Consider the following 18,107-nt stretch of genomic DNA (forward strand, 5'->3'; position numbering starts at 1 on the left):
ATTATCTGAATGTACCTGGACCATGGCTATTTCGTTAGTGACGAGACCATAGCGGATGACGATATTGCATTCTTTGATATCCAGACCTTCTTCTGCCACTGTGGTCGCGATAAGCAGATTTATTTTTCCAGTGCGAAATTTACTAATGACTTCTTTTTGTTCATTCTGTAGAAACATTTTAATAAATTCAATTTTGTGAGGCTAAACACATTAAAATTCTTCTAATTAGGAGGCGAAATAATAAATTGCAACTGGTCAGTGCAAATCAAAGGATTAGATCATACGCGGATTTGCTGCCATCTGTTTTTGGCATTGAGCAAAGGCACGATGGTGAGACAACATTTGATTTCCAATCTGGGATTACCACACAATAACAAAAATATTTCCATCCTCCAGTCTGGAGGTTGGAAGACCATCATTCATGCCAAGGAAATAAACTGACGGGCAACTTGGGAGGAAGAAAGGGAGGAGGCACTTTCAGCTGGGGAGACAAGATGGCAATGAAATGCTAAAACGGGCCTTTCTTTCTCCTACATTAACTTTGGAATCTTTAATAATCAAAGTCAAAGGTTAAGATGAAGTTATATTTTTACAGATTGTTGAATTTTGAGTCACAGAGAAAAATGCAAACTGAATTCCACATTTGGTCACTTTAAGAGTCATTCAAACAAGAAACAGAATATCCCTGGAAAGACACAAGAGACCAGGAAAACACTGGCTACCTCCTGGGATGGGAGCTAGAAGAAAGCAAGGAAGTGGTATGCTCTTGTACCTTACAAGTTTTGAATGAAATTTTTAAAAGATGATATTAATAAAAATAAAAGAATGGGTTATGAAAAACACAATTAAAACAAGTATCTTAAAAATATACGAATTCTGAAAGTTAATGTAAATAAAGAAATTAAAATATGCACTCTGGCCCTTGCATAGGAAGAACTGAGTGAGCATAAAAATAGCCCAGTATGGCCAGTGTAGTTTTATTTTCATAAACACTCCCATCAAAGCTGTTGGCCCAACCAGCCTTTGGTACACATCCACCCTATTTTTGTCCCTCATATATTAAACAAAAATAAACATACCGGAATGACAATGAGCTTTTCCAACTCCTGCCCTTTCTTCTCAGAAGCAGCATGAGTTTGTACTGGACTCCTAACTGCTAGCGTAACCCTGCCGTAAGGCTCCTCTGGAGTCTTCCCTGATCATGTCACTCTCCTGCCCTCACTTCCACTGAGAAAAACTTGCAAGGCCTTGGATTTTGGCAGATGTCAGTGCCTTAATTCAAAGGAGTAACTCTAATAATGAAAATTCCAGACACAGTGTCAGGCCTTTAAATTACATCAAGTAGATACCTAACTCCTCCCCTAATTTGTAAATCCACTTCAGTTTACATGGTGGGAGTGTGGAGAGTGAGGAAAGGAATGTGCTCTATAGTTCGCCATGCAGGCCCCCAAGTTTGAAATGGGTAAGAACAAATGGGAGCTTGGAAACATACTTTTCATTTGTACCCCGCCTTTTTGCCAAGAGGATCTGAGGTCACATACAACACTAAAGCTAATAGAACTTGAAAAATAGGACCAGAAGATAAAGAGTGTAGGTGTATTACTTGTAAGGATTAATACAGTTGCTTTGAGACTGAACTTCAGTTTTACCTGTGAGCTTCCTAGAAGCCAGGACAAAAAGGCAAATATTATTTAAACTACTCATCCAAAAGGAGGACACAAACTCATTATCGAAGGAAGATAATGCTTTCACTGGTACTAAATTGAGTCACAAACACTAAAACAGATTTAATTTCCTCCAAGAGCAGATTAAAAAAAAAAAAGCAAAATCATAATATTAAAACCAACCAAACAAAAAAATTTCCCTGCTATCTTGTTGATTTTGACTCATAAATGTGATTTTTTAAGAGGCAACAATAATATGACACAGGTTCATGGTAGCTAGTGGTCTAATTTGATTGCAGTTTAAGACTTAACAATCTTAGGGAGTATTTGGGTTGAATATTCCCTAGATTTTTATTCATTTTTCAGTAAATATTTATGGAGTTCCTACACATGTGTTTATGGAGTACCTATTCGTGTTACTAGGAGTTGAGATATGGCAGTAAAATGAAACCAAGTTTCACACCTCATGTAGTTTATTTTCCAGTGGTGTGCAAGAGGAGCCCTGATGGCACAGTGGTGAAAAGCTCAGCTGCTAACAAAAGGGTTGGTGGTTCAAACCCACCAGTAGCTCTGTTGGAGGGTTGCTGTGAGTTAGAGTTGATTCAACAGCAATGCGTTTGGTCTTTTTTTGGGGGGTGCGAAACAAGTAAACATGTAATTTTTTCAGGTGACAGTAAGTACTAAGGAGAAAGCAGGATGAGGGAGACAGAGAGTGGTGGGAGAGAGTGGCTGGTCTGCTAGTCTACAGAAGGTGGTCAGGGAAGGACTCTGAGGAGGTGACAGTTGAGCAGGGTCCTAAAATGAAGGACCAAGGCTATTTTATATATATATATATATACATATATATATATATACACACACACACACACATACATGTATATATACACACACATATATATACACACAGCTGTGATATGTATGTGTGTGTATGTATATATATGCACACATATATATATAAAATGTTGCTAGTTGCTTTTGAGTCATTCCAACTTATGATGACCCCATGTGTGCAGAGCAGAGCTGCTCCATAGGGTTGTCAAGGCAATGACCTTTCAGAAGGTCTCTCTTCTAAGGTGCCTCTGGATAGGTTTTGAACCGCCAACCTTTCAGCTAATAGTGGAGCATTTAACCATTTGTGCCACCCAGGGATATATATACATATATGCGTGCGTGTGTGTACTCACTGCCGAACTTCGGTTAGCAGTTGAGCGCTTTGAACCACTCCACCACCCACCAGCCGCTCCATGGGAGAAAGATGTGGCAGTCTGCTTCTGTAAAGATTTACAGCCTTGGAAACCCTATGGGGCAGTTCTACTCTGTCCTATCGGGTCACCATGAGTGGGAATTGACTCAATGGCAGTGGGTGAATATGCTTTTATAAATTAAAAACAGGATAAAGCAAGCCCTGCTCTTCTCTCTAGTTCAGCCTACAATCTGAAAAGAAGAAACATGCAAATAATAACAAGAAGTGCAGTATCTCATAAATTCTAAGATGCATTTTTTTTTCACATTTCGACCATCCTGGATATTGAGATATGTCTTATAAACTACAATCTCTTTGTGAAATATAGATTTAGATGACATTACTGTGGCATAGGCAGAAATTCAAATCCTGTTGGCCTGAATGATGGTGAACATAACAGACCTACTCCACACACGTGGGTCCCATGAGTCGGAATCCATTCAAGAGCAACTAACAACAACATCATAATGTACAGAGTTTTTTTGGGGGGGGTTCTAATTTTCCCACTTGATAAATATTTCTCCATTTTGTTACTAAAATGTTGAGCACTTCTTTTTTTTTGCAAGAAAAATTTAGAAATTACAAAAGAAATTTAGAAAGTTCATCTAAGTATGTGAAAAAAAATGACTCCTAGGTCAGTGCTTGGCTTATCAAATGCCACAAATTAGATTGTTACTAAATTCAAATTTTATGTCAAGAACAAGGATTTTATTCTATAATAATTATTTGTAGGGTGGTTAGAGAACTGATAAAGCTAATTGATGAAGGATAATAATAAAAACCCATCTATCAATTTATTGTATTATGGTGGTTTGCATGTTGCTATGATGCTGGAAGCTATACCAACAATATTTCAGATAGTGGACAGGTTTCAGCAGAACTTCCAGACAAATATGGAATAGGAAGAAAGGCCTGGTGAACTACTTAAAAAAAAAATTAGCCAATGCAAATCTTATAGATTATAACAGCACATTGTCCAATGTAGTGCTGGAAGATGAGCTTCCTAGGCTGGAAGACACTCAAAATACAACTGGGAAAGAGCTACCTCAACAATGGACTCCAATATATCAGTTATGAAGATGGCATAGGACTTGGTAACATTTTGTTCTGTTGTAAGGTCACTGTGAGTTGGAGCCGACCCAATAGTAACTAACAACAGTGTAAAAAAAAATTCCAAAAGGATGTTCATACCTGTGTCATGTGCGTGAACTCGCTGCTGTGTCCAGCTCCAATCAGGTGGTGGGCTTTGACTCCGACTTCTGCAAATTTGTCGTTTTCAGTGATCCACTGGGAAAGGGCAAATGCACTCTGTCGTGTTTTTGTAAAAATGATTCCCCTGGCTGATCCCTCAGTCCTAGTATATTGTTCCATTATGGTGTTTCTTAATTTCTCCAGTTTTTCATTTTCATGTTGTGGGTTTTCAGCCAACTTTTTCAATATTCTCCTGTTTTCTTCAAGAAACAATTAATCAAAATTAGCAAAATATACAAATAATTACACTACAGTATCTGTTTAATGATGCACTGAAATTTGCTCAATGACAATTACGCATTGTCTAATAATCAGGCTGGTTTAATAAATAAATTCACTGCAATCATCTTGACAATAAGACTGTATGACCAAATGATCAATTGTAATCATATAACTCATGGCTAATCTGGTCACATCTGTTAGAAACAGCCCCAGTGTGAGTGAAATTTCTTCTTTCAAAATGATATTTTAACAGGCCCTTTGGGGAGCTTATAAGAAGTAGCAGCTTCACGCCAAAGAGATAAACACATGAGACCAAGCGATAAATGGTACATTGATTCTTACCAAAAAATAAAGTCATAAGAAATCTATCTGTCCCATCCAGTTTCAAAGGCTTCTTTTCAGCATCTTCATCTTTGCCACCATCATCATCACCACTGTCACCACTCTCATCACTATCATCTTCTAGGACTGCAAACTTCTTGTCTTTCTCGTCATTATAGAAAGTTTCAAGATGATTATATGCGTCGATCATTCGGATTGTGTCATTAATTTGTAGGGCCTCATTGTACTTTCTCAAATGCTCTGCACAAACACGGTCTTTGCGATTTCCTTCTCTTGCAGCTACAAAAGAATATATTATGTATAGTGAGATAATAAGTGCAGACAACCCCTAAATTATGTTGTGGACAAGAATATGTTTATAATAAAAAACAAAACAAACAAAAAAACCAGTTGCCATCAAGTTGATTCCAACTCATGGCAACCCCGTGTGTTACAGTGTAGAATGATGTTTCGTAGGGTTTTCAGTGGCTTTTGGAAGTAGATCGAAAGGTTTTTCTTCCAAGGTGTCTCTGAGTGGATTCGAACCACTAAACCTTTTGGTTAGCAGCTGAGCACTTCACCATTTGTGCAATGTTTGTAACACTGTCTCTAAAATCTCCACCTTGATTTTGAAATGGGCAAGTTAAGGCTAAAAATGTACCGTGAGAACTAAGAGGAGGCAAGCTGTCCAATTCCTAGACTTGCTGTCTGAGCTCTGCATCAACAAAAACACATACTTTATCCACGCTGACTCAGAGGAATGACATGAAAAACATATTAGGGGAGTTTGCCTTTGGAGACATAGCTATTAATATTTATCTTAGCATTTTAAACATGCAATAAGTCAAAGACTGAAGATAAAGAGAAATGGATGGATTGGTGTCCCTTTTCTTAGATAAGGAATTACAGCATGTTTATCTTTGTACTATTTAGAACACAGATATTCCATTTGCTTTCAATCTGGTTGACATAATCATCTGAAATCTTGGCACAAACGTGGACTAAAATAAGTGTTGGGTCAAAATGCAAATTACCTTTTTTTTCCGTTTGAATGGCCCATTGTTCATAGGGTTGGGTTCCAAAATCTGACATTGGATTCATTTGGCAAAAAGTTTGAATCTTTGTCATTATTTCTAAAAGTTTCTCTTTAAATGGGTCCTAAAAATAAATTACATACTTATTCTTACATATTTATATTGTTAAAGGAAAAAAAATTATCTTTTAAAACATAGTTTATAATAATTTGATTCAGACTATTTGTCTAGATAAAAATAAAAAATAATCTTTGATAACCTCTTTGTACCTTTATTTTTTGTCCAGCTTCTCCTTTACCTCCACTCTCAATCCACACCCACACCAATACCATGTATCCCTGCTGGAATTTCCAATTTAAAAGTTTCAAAAAGTAAAGTTAATGAATGATATAAACCTTGAATATTAAAGATAATTTGAAAAACATATTAATGTCACAATTACTTGGAAAAGGCTACAATCTGATTTAAGAAATACTCTTTGAAGCACTGGCTTCAGTATTATTTTGACTAAAATAAAAAATTGACAGGTGGAGTTTTGAACAAAGTCAGATACAAAAGAGTACATACTGTATGATTCCATTTATATAAAGTTCAAACTTATCCTTGGTGTTAGAAGTCAGGATAGTGGTCCCCTTTAAGGGTGGTGACTGTAAGGGGTCAGCAAGGGCTTCTGGGGTGCTAGCAATGTCCTATCTCTTGATCTGCATTTTGGTTATACAAGTGTTTTCAGTTTATGAAAAGTCAATGATCTATATACTCATGCCTTCGCATTTTTCTGCATGAATGCTATACTTCAATAAATCATTTACTAAAAAATTAAGTACATTAAAGAGTAGGATGGCAAATTGTTTTTAAAAAATATCCTGAAAATGTTGGGTTCTTTTCATGATTATGAATAGAAATATACATTTAAACTAACCGCCTAAATGTTTAAATGTATGTTTCTAACATGAAGTAAAGAAAAATAAAGTGTATTCAAATCTGCTAGTACAGCTGGAATAGATAATACTCTTTTTCCAAATTTCAAAAAAAAAAAATCATCTATGGAGGTTGGTCACTAACAGTGGGTTAGTGCCTCTTATATATCCAGCATAATAATATCTATAGCATATATGTGATATCATTTAATCCTAACATCCTGATGAGGTAGATTTCAATAATTAAAGTTATTATCAAGTATATACAGCTAAAACCGATCATGCTTTTACAATTTTACAAAAGAAAAATAATGACAAAATGTACTAGTCATAATGTCCAAATTGACTCTCAGTTGGTGTTTACACTCCGTGAAAATATTCATTGCAAAAGCACCATTAAAGTAAATGTTTCATTTCTTTACCATGTCAGTGTTTTCCTTAGAAAGTAAATATGCAAATATGCAAATTAGGCAGGATTCTCATTAACATTGCCAACTATAATCTGGTAGCATCAAAATGTTTCTGATTTTGGTAGTGTGTTATGTCAGAAAAGCAATCTTGGAATTTACAAAGAAAAGTGAAAAAGTAGAAAAGGGTAAAAAGAACTATGATAGTTTAGCTGTGCAAGCCTTGTACCCCTCCATGGCTCATATGTAGTCAAATAGTCACTGAGCTACTATATGCTTCACATGAGCTACAAAACTAAAACGAGGATGGAGAAAATACACAGCAGCGCTTTGCTGCCTAATATCAAAAGAAAAGAATAAAACTCTAACTTTCTCGCTAAAATTTTATAATAATGTTTTTCAGATGGTCAGTATAAAATAGGCTTTGTCATTTTTTAATTTAGTATGGCATCACCAATCAAATAAATATAAAATGTTAAGTACATACTTCTCTGGTGTCATCTGCAATTGCAAACTTCTTGCAAGGCTCCTTTATGTGTTCCCTGAGTTCACCAACATTTTCTTTCACAGTTTTAATGGTAGATGCATCAAGATTGGCACATATCTAGAAAAAAAGATATTTTTCAATATTCAAATAATTACTTTTCCAGTTCAACTGATTCAACATAGAATTCTTTTTCAGGTGAGAAATATGTAGCATTATTTGCTAAATACAGCATTTTACTATTGTTTTTCTGTGGACCTGTGTAACCAATAACGTTTTTATTATTAGGAGGGCTTCTAAATCAAATTGGTGGGTAATTCTGAAAAGAAGGACATTTATTTTTCATTTCTGAAATTCCTTTTTCATCTAGAAAATCCAACACGAATATAGCAAGAATATAGCAACTTGCAGTGACAGGTAGAGAATAAAATATATTCTTATGATATCATCTTATAATATGCTTATCCTAAGATAACCATATATCACTCATATTAAAGGTCATCTTGACACCCATGGATCATACTGCCACCCTGTTCTACATACAAAGAAGGCAGTGCAAAGCTGGGAGCAGCAAATGCCCGTGTGGCTGGCTCTAGACTGAAGCTAGTCCTTAATTCTAGTAATAAGTTTTATCTTGGAGCCAACAATCAAGAATCTGAATGCAGTGTCTATTCTGCATGACTGTTACTGAGTTCAGCTGAAAGGAAGAGACTGAAAATACAAATGCAACTGCCTTGGTGCTGGCATTTTTCTCAGTTACTCTGAATCCATTTAACACTTGAGACCAACAGCAGCACTTTATCTGGTATCACCATTTGGGGGCAGCTGAAAAGTAATACATCTTTAGTAAAGATCCTGATAGCTCCATTTTCCAGTTAATTTGATTTACCCAGAATCTGAGGGTCCCTTAGAACAGGAAAGACAGTAAAAAACTCCTAATTTTGAAATGGAATAACATTTATCATGTATGAAAAGTAGAAAATCTCATAGTTCATGCATATTTCTATATCAAATAGATGATTAAGTTTATAAGAATAGATGTTGAAAAGAAGGCATTTCATTTTTGTGACATTGTTCTATGTCATAGTTATTTATTGAAGCATATTATAATTTTGTAGAAGATTAAATATATATACTTTAGTTAGAGCAAATAGATTTCACTTAATTGATAATCACGGAATACTTTCTTTCTATATACTCCCTGGCACCTGGATGCAACTTTAATGAAAAACCCAAGAAGCACTGGTATTCGTTTTAGCTTTGTTTTTATTGGTTATACCTAAAGTTAAGTACTTACTTTTAAAATGTGTTCGTCAGCTTTGGCTTGTTTTCTGGCCCCTCCAACACCAGGTGAAGCAGTTAATCCTAGTATCTGAGGTAGAGGAATGACTGGTTTGTTTTGTTTTTTGAGTCTATTATTTTTCAACTTCTGTTCCAAATAGCGCCTCATGATGTTATTATAGACTGCTTCTTTGTTGGTGTGATGGCATTCATCAATGACGATGAGGGAAAAGTCTTAAAAGAAAATCCAGATGGTTCATTTGTCCATACCAGCAAACTACAATGAAAGAAGTATCTTTAACCCAGTAAACTGAGCTGGGATTTTTCTTGGATCAGATACCGCCACAGCTCTCTGTCACTTTTCAGGAGGAAAATGCAACTAGGAACTTGCATATACAGAAGTTCATAAATATTAATAATAAAAATGTCCCTGTTAGATACCATCCCTGATTAATAGATGAATTTCAAACATCGTATAGAGCTAAGAAGTATTATGGGGTGGAATTCAAACCCTGGCTTATTTCCAAAAACTCTCAGGATTTTACTTTTGTTCTTTAATAAGTTATTTTTTAAGTTGGTAGGTACTGCAGCCCTGGTTGCATACTGGTTAAGAGCTATGGCTGTTAACCAAAAGGTTAGCAGTTTGAATCCACTAGCCACTCCTTAGAAACCCTATGGAGCAGTTCTACTCTGCCCTATGGGGTCGCTATGAGTAGGAACAGAATCAACAGCGACGAGTTTATGTTTTGATTTTATTCCTTCAAATGAAAGCCACACTATTTAAAGATGGATAATTCTGCCTTGTTTTAACATTGCATTTAATTATTATAACTATTTTTACTTTCTTTCCTACAACCTTCCTCCCTTCTCTTCCCATCCCCCATAAAATAGAAAGAATATTATTTTTATTCTATAGAGAAGGAAGATCTAACAAGATCCAACAGAACAAACCAGGAATTTTTCAGTACCTAGAAATAAAAAGTAAATTGAAGTCCAATGTCTGACTGATTTAATAATGCTATCTTATAGGGTCAACTTATTACAATCGACTCAACAGCAACAGGTTTGTTTTTTGGTTTAGATAGAATAAAGTGTTCTAATTAAAAACTTATTACCGATTTTTTAGTTTGTTTGTTTCCTCTAAGGAATAGAACAAGGGTTTTAAAGAGCAATGAAAGACAATCTAAAGTAAGATTTATTTTTTCTTTTTATCAATATCTTTTACATTATTTACCACAGCCCTTATTCCTATCATTAATACTACCGTTCTTTTTATAAAAAGAAATATTCAACCAACCTGACAACTGGACACCAGCATCTTCTCCTTTTTCTGAATTTAAAAGGGAGTTTTCAAGAATTTGAGCTGTGCTGATAATAACATCGCAGGATTTGACAACTTCTGGAAATGATATTTTCAGTTGAGTATCACCACTTAATCCCATAGTACGATACCATTTCTTCAAAAATGGTTTGAACTCTTTGCGGAATAGTTGTTCAACTAAAGGTACCTTAAAAAAAAAAAAAAAAGTCCAGATTAAAAAAAAAAGAACAGTCAAAGGAAAACGAGCATTGCTCAAAGGCCCACCATGTGCCAACCACTAACGGAGGTGTTTACATTATCAGTTCATTAGGCATAACAACCTATCAGTTCATTAATTTATCTGTCAATAAACATTTATAGAATACCTGTTAGGCATCAGACATTTTGTCTGTGATACAAAGATATTTAAAATATGTTCGACAACCTTGAGGAACTCAGTCGAGCTGGGCACATACACCAACGTAAAATAAAACAGCAAATTATTATAACACAGGGCAGTAATTCCTCCTTAGGAACATATACAAAGTGACAGCAAAGAGGAAGAAGCAACTAATTGCTCCAAAGAAGGATTTATAAAGACTTATAATCTAGTAGAGTCTCTGGGTGGTACAGTTAATTCTCTCAGCTGCTAACTGAAAGGTGGGCTGTTTGGGTCCATCCAGAGGCACCTCAGAAGACTTCCTTCTGAAAAATCAGCCACTGAAGACCTTATGGAGCACACTTCTACTCTGACACATGAGTCGGAATAAACTCGACAGCAACTGATTTTGTTTTTATAATTTAGAAAACAATGACTCAGTGAAAAGATAAGTTGAAACGAAGGATGGATAAGAAATAAATTTTGAATTTGTTGAGCAGGATCAGGCTATAAAGGGCTAGGAACACCAAGCAAAGTATTTTAAATTTAATTTAATATTTTACAGGAAGCCTTAGGAGTTGTGTTGTAGAGTGATATATTCCTTTTGTTTGTTTTGGGATCAGGCCAAAGGAAGGACTGGAGGAAGCAAGAAACTAAGAGTGAGGAGTTGAGGCACTGACTAGGGGATGAATATGAATAAACTGCTGGAATAGCTTTGGTGTTCGGGACAAAAAAATCCCAACAACAACAAATAGGCTTGGCAAGAGGAGTAGAAGTTTTGATCCATTTCACCTGTATGTGGCAGTGTCTGCTGAAGGTGGCTAGGGTGATACCTCGATATTACACATTACCAGAATACCTGCTGGGTTAGGGGAAAGAAAGAGCCAGACCAACTTGAAGGTCACGTCCTAGGAACACTAGTACAATGAAAGCCAGGCATGTATAGTGTGGCAAATAGAGTTGGCAGGAAAAGTTTCAAGGGAAAGCATCAAAGAATACTCATTATGTTCCTGATACTGTGATCATTATCAGTGGTTACCTTTCCACTGGTCTGCAGGGTATGTGCTTTATATCTTTTATAAGGTTGTTAGTTGCTGTTCAATCAATTCAGACTCATGACGACCTCATGCATGTAGAGTAGAATTGTGCTCCACAGGGTTTTCAAGTCTGTGATCTTTTAGAAGCAGATCACCATGCCTGTCTTCCCAGGCCCCTCTGGGTGGGTTCAAATTGCCAACCTTTCGGCTAGTAGTTGGATGCTTAACTGTTTGCACCAACCAGGGACGCCTTTACTTAAGGTAAACTCTGATTAGGTGTCAAAAAAAGGACTGGCTGGTCTTGCTCGGTAAGGAAATAGTGTATGAAGAACATTGCTATGCATTATTGGTTAGTAGAAATGATGAAGGCTTTTAAGAATGAATGGAGAAGGAGTGCTAAAAGGGAATCAACAAATTCCAAGGAAGCAAAGTGGACTTAAGTAACCAAGATTGGTGAAAGAAAGAATAAAATACAGGCTAAAAATAATAAGTAGAGAAACTTTCACTTAGTGTTTTTCCAAGTGAGGCCTATGATCTACTTGCCACAAAATCACTTGAGAGACTTGAAAAATGCAGACTCCTGGGCCCCACCCAAGAAATACTGAATCTAGGGACAAACTCTGGGGACAGAGCCCTGAAACCTGCACTTTTATGAAGTGTCCCATGTTACATTTAAGCCCTTTGAAATTTGAGAACCACAGCTCTTCTCCTTCTTCTACAAACTCTTTCCTGGTTAACTCTTCTAGAAATATTCTTTTTGTTCCACTTATATAAGACAGAGGGTATAATCTGAGAAAGAAGTCATAAAGAAAGATTCTGAGGAAAAGAGTAGAAATTGAATTTAGTGAGAAAAGGTAGTATGATTCAGAGGAAGGAAAATCAGCCTCTGAAAACAGCTACTCCAGCCACTTGCTCTTTGTGTGACCTTCTAGTTACTTAATCTCTGCTCATCTCAATTCTACATTAACAGAATGAGAATACTGTTAACCTCCATAATAGGGTTGTTATGCAAGTTATAAGAAATAGAGCCTGGCATATTTCCAGTACTCAGAAAACTTCCCTGATAGTTCACCTATGTTTTTATTCTGGCAGTAGAGTATGATGGAAAGAGAAGACCCGGTGCGGTTAGAAGATAAGGGTTCAAGTCTCTCAGCTCTGCTGTCTCTTGGCTGCATTACCCCTGACGGCCAATTCAAGTCGCAAAGCCTCAGTTTCCTGATGGGTAAAATGGGGATAATAATAATGGCCCCCTCTTGGGCATGTGATACAGTGACGTGAATTTCTGCCCATAAAGGGTGAGTCAATATCTTCCAAAGATGCCACATCCTCTAATCTACAGAACAAAAACAAGTTGTCACAGAAGGTAACAGGTGTTGGAAATCCTGACACTCACTGGGGGTGGTGTTGACTTCCTATTGAAGGACACAGAGAAAGCCATATGCAAGCCTGACATGGCTAATTGGGAGGTGTGTGGTCCTTTTGGAGCCTTTTCCTGAGATGTGACAGAATGCCTGCCAAGACTAATCAAACCCAACTGCTACCCACTTCTGCTGAATCATATGGGGCTGCATTTCAGCATCTGAAGGAACCTGGGATTTATCTCTTGTGATGTTGAAGCCCTAGATAGGAAATGAAGGTCTGGGAACACAGGTGGTGTTTTCATTTCTCCTTGCATTTGACGGCTATATCTATGGAAAGGAGGGAGGAAAGGAGATGAAAGTAAATGGCGTTGGGGAATGGGATTTGCCTCTTCGAGATCACGAGTTACAATATCTTGCTTCTGGGCCAAATACAGAACAAAGGTTATGTTGACTTTCTGGGCCAGAGATTTTTTGACTCAATTGAAAAGAATTAAAGCTGAAATTCGTTTAAAATAAAAATAAATGGGATAGTAGTATAAAAAACAATTATGACATAGACGGAAGAACTAGTGGATCATCTCCAGTAATTCTGAAGAGAAAAACAATAGAGAAGTGATCAGGAATTAGACTTACGTCCTCAAGCTTCCACACAACATTGAAATGGATATGAACAATTAACAAGGGTAAATTAACATTTAAAATGTCTGTAAAAGTGGATTCATAAAAATCACCTAGATCTGATAGGACAGAAGGTTCATGACTAGAATATAGCTTGGGGAGGAGAGGGAGTTGGGGGGAAAAGAAAAGAAGAAAGTGTATTAGACACATATAAAAACATGAGAGCATGAATGATCAAAAATACGAATGATAAAAAGAACTAAATATAAGTATATGCATTTAGGCTCAAAAATTAAATGCACAAATATAGGTTAGGAAAGTTCTACCTTAATACGTTTTCAAATTAAAAGGCGCTAAGGCTTTTAGGTTCACAGCAAGCTCCAGTTGAGTCCATGGGATGGCAGTGCTAGTGCCACGGGCAAATCCAGTTGTGGGCTGAGTGTCACAGCTCATTCTCCTATACTCTACACAGGGCCAGACCATGTCTACAGTGTTTTGTCTGGCTCTGGACACCATATCGTAAGTGGGTCTTAGATAAATGTCCAGAAGAGTGTAAGTACTCAGCATGATGAAAGACCTGGAAACCATGCAATACGAAGAATATGAAGCACAAAAGAAAAATAACTTAGGAGCGACATGACGCTGCCTTCTCCATATGAAAGGCTGTCGTACAAGACAACTAAGACTGACTCTGTATAGTCACAGAAGAAAGAACTATAGTCAATGGGTGGGAATTCCAGAGAATGGGTGGGAATTCCAGAGAATGGGTGGGAATTCCAGAGAATGGGTGGGAATTCCAGAGAATGGGTGGGAATTCCAGAGAAAGAGATTTGGATGAATAAATGTAGAGCTTTTAACAGTGCTAGTTGAGAATGAAATACCTCTTTGTTTTTAAACCAAATTATATTCTGGATAAAGAGGACTCTGCTGCTTTTGACTTATGGGTCAACAGACAAAGAGACTATAAAAGACAGTAAGTGAATGTCTGATTCCAGATTCCAGTGATATTTTGGGAACATTCACGTTCATATGTAATGATAACATAAATTAGTACCAGTTAACCTTAAAGAATATTTGGGTAAATATACTCTTCAGACCTGAGTTACAGTCATTTGATTTACCATCCTGATTTTCTGGAAAAGTTCCATTTTAAAGGCTGATAACTTAGAAAAGCAAAGAGTAAAAAATAAAACAAATGACTTATGTTGACATTGTTGTTGTGTGCCATCGAGTCGATTCCAACTCATAGCAACCCCATAGGACACAGTAGAACTGTGCCCACAGGGTTTCCTAGGCTGAAATCTTTACAGGAGCAGATCTCCTGGTCTTTTCTCCCATGGAGCAGCTGGTGGGTTCGAACCGTCAACCTTTCATTTAAACAGCATTGTGCCACTAGGGCTCCTTTACACGGACATTACTCTTAACTGAATCTATGTGATCTACTGTTACAAATATTGTTACACACGTTTCAGATTAATAAAATGAAAGTGAATAAAGTTATATTATATCGTCTGAATACCTTATTGACAAGGACGATAACTTTTCCAGGTTCAGATGATTTTTTCTTCTTGTCCAAGTGATCCTTGGCAATGTACACAGCCACTCTGGTTTTCCCACTCCCTGTAGGGAGGCAGATGATGATATTCTTCCCTTCTAAGGCTGGCTTGGCAACTTCCATTTGGTAAGACCTGAGATGCAGCTCAGGCTCAGGGGATGCTCTTCTCATCTCATTCTCTTCATCTGAGTAATGTTAAAGAGACAAAAAATTAGGGAAGAGGCAACAAAATAATTAAGATTAGGGAGTCTGAAACTGAATATATGCCTCTTGTGATTTAAACGCCTTTTCATGTGTAGTTCAAACCAGACCATGATCTGCTTTCTGTCCTAAATGGGCATCAGCTCTCCGTTTGCATTTGCGGGCTACAAGCCAGGGTCTTTAGCATGGAAGTGGTGGTGGGGGGTGTGGGTACTAGTAGAGGAGGTGAATTAGCAGCGTGGGTAGGGAGTAGCAGAGGGGTCTTTTCACAGAGGGGCAAAGTTAAAGGGAAATGACAAAAACAGCTGTCCAGGCTTGGCAGCTACGGTTAATAATGAGTCAGACTTTCCAATTCTTTGTTGAGCCATTATGTCCTACTTTTTCCTCTCAGTCGTTCTAAACACAAACTCAAGAGGAACTGGGAAAGTAGGAATAATCTGCCTTATTCTGTATTCCCCTTATTTTTTATTAGCAGAAGGCATCAGAGTTGATAGTACTTTTCCTCAGCTGTAAAACTTTATCTGACAACCAAATACCAAAAGGTATTATATACATATGTATATGTAGTTTTTTAAATGAATTTATGAATGTGCATATGCTATGATATATATACATTGAGTCCTTTTTCTCATCTGGGCCAACTAGATTTACAGAGTGGGGAAAAACTCCTCCCATGCTAGCCTTTCATTTAATTGGTAGGTTTTTATTGAACACTGAAAAACAACTTTATTGGTTAAAATGTGACTAATTTTGCCATTTTATCACCTTTTTATATAGCTCTATGTATTCATATACATTCTCCTGAAATTGAAAGCATAATTATTAAAAATATTTCCAATAGATATATAACTAAATATTTGCTTCTTAACTCATCTTTGTTTCATCTTTTAAGTATCTAAATTATCTTTTAAGTACCTAAATTTAAAATATTGATAAAATACATTACTTTATGAAAATTACAATAAAATATTTATAACATACTTTGGCTTAACAATAATATCTTTTGTTTAGAAATGACTACATTTTTCTATATTAATGTCAAGGGAGAAAGGTCTAAAATGCATCACTTTCAATGCAAAATGCAAGAAAATTAATATTATACCAGTCTAAAAGCCCACCTTACGCTTCACACAGTCAGAAAAAAAAGAATCACAGTACTTACCATATGAAGTAAGTGCTCGTTATCCTATCAACGACTGCAATAAAACCAAACTAACACAGTCCCATTAACTTCAAAAAAGGTGCTGGTGGTTCCATTTCAGCAACTGGATGATTATATTTAAGTTGGTTTTAACTTGTTGTGATAGTACTATCTGAACAGGTAGGAAAATTCACACCATATATCACTTAGTAAGAGTCATCTCCTAACTTGGCAGGAAGTTTGCCTTCTGTATGGCTGAGTAAAGACGGATGCAATACATTTAAGCTATCACTAGATCATCTGCTGATTTGTTTAATATGACTTTCATGAAAAACTCTTTCAAGATGACCAGATTTTTTTTAATACACATTTGGGAGTTTCCTTTCTGTGACTGCTTTGAACTCTACGGCAATGGTAATAATTTGTTTTCTATTATATTTATGTAAGGTTCAAATATATTTACGAGCACCATTGCTTTTTTGATAAGTGGCTTTTATACATTATCAAATCCTAATATGTCACCCATGTTGAGTATTTATCACCTAACTTTTCCAAAAAGCTAGGGTATCTGCAAAGGAAGATATATTTTAAATGGTATCTAACACCAAGATCCAGAAATGTACCTTGTCTAGTTTGCTATTTGATCTAGGAAGCTTGTTAAAAGATATCAGGTTTTCTTTGTTTTATTTCATTCTAGGTACATTTTTGCTTAGGTTAAAACGATGACATGATGCTTCCTTCATAACAGCTGCCTGTACGACTTAAACTATCATTTCCCTCCTTTGTCCTTCATGCTTACTACTATATCCTTGCGTAGCAAGAAACAAAAAGAGAAACATGCAGTACTTTTCTAAGTCTTTCCCCAGGAATTAAAAACCAAGTCAAATGAGTAAATATCAACATCACTCACACATATTAGACATTTACAATACAAATAAATTTAAGAAATATAGAATGTAAAAAGGGCTATCATGTTCAAACTTTAATTCAAGGACCAAAGTCAAGATGTTTTTCTGATACATACTTATCTAGTCATGTACCACTATCATTCTGGAATAAATATTTACTGGGTGCTTATTGGAGCCTTGGTGGCATAGAGGTTAAGGGCTTGGCTGCTAAAAAAAAGGTCGGCAGTTCAAATCCTCCAGTTGCTCCTTGGAAACCAACTGGGACAGTTCTACTCTGTCCTATAGGGTCACTATGAATCAGAATTGACTCAAGGGCAACATGTTTGGTTTTGGTTTGGGTGCCTATTACATGCCATGCACTGCACAAGAATACAGCCCTTGTCTTCCAGGACTTTAGAGTCTAGGGTAATATACTCCTGCCACTAAAAATTGATGGCTAGATAGATAGATGTCTAAATACTTTCCATTGTTTTGGAGTTCCTGTCAAATCTAGGAGACTTGATGGGTAGCCCCAAGTTTAAAAGAGAAGAGTGGATTGGAAAAAAATGAAACTTGGATTCAATGTGAGAGTAGCATCCAAAGATAAGAACTGGGTGAGTGCTAAATATTCAGACTGATTCTTGCCTTATCACATCTTCTGACATAGGGATGGGAGAATATATCCTCATAAGCAGTGAAAAGAGAATTTTTTTCTCTGTCACAGAAGGAGAGAACTGGGCTGGTGTCACTGAGCCAGGAGCAAATTCCCTTAAAAAAAGAAATGTTTGGGTTTCTATTTGTCTG

General features: G+C 36.5%; 1 protein-coding gene across 2 annotated transcripts in view; it reads right to left on the reverse strand.

Moving 5' to 3' along the window:
• The window catches only part of IFIH1 (interferon induced with helicase C domain 1), a 77,307-nt gene that overhangs the window by 17,938 nt on the left and 41,262 nt on the right, over positions 1-18,107 (reverse strand). For both annotated transcript variants that reach the window (XM_049887311.1, XM_049887312.1), the window contains exons 5-12: positions 15,039-15,259; positions 10,122-10,332; positions 8,841-9,058; positions 7,547-7,663; positions 5,736-5,859; positions 4,723-5,001; positions 4,099-4,358; positions 16-165 (exon numbers count right to left, since the gene is read on the reverse strand). In XM_049887311.1, the coding sequence (XP_049743268.1) occupies positions 16-165; positions 4,099-4,358; positions 4,723-5,001; positions 5,736-5,859; positions 7,547-7,663; positions 8,841-9,058; positions 10,122-10,332; positions 15,039-15,259 (1,580 nt within the window). The remainder of the gene's footprint in view (positions 1-15; positions 166-4,098; positions 4,359-4,722; positions 5,002-5,735; positions 5,860-7,546; positions 7,664-8,840; positions 9,059-10,121; positions 10,333-15,038; positions 15,260-18,107) is intronic.

This window comes from Elephas maximus, chromosome 6 (assembly GCF_024166365.1).
Source record: "Elephas maximus indicus isolate mEleMax1 chromosome 6, mEleMax1 primary haplotype, whole genome shotgun sequence".
NCBI classification, from domain to species: Eukaryota; Metazoa; Chordata; class Mammalia; order Proboscidea; family Elephantidae; genus Elephas; species Elephas maximus.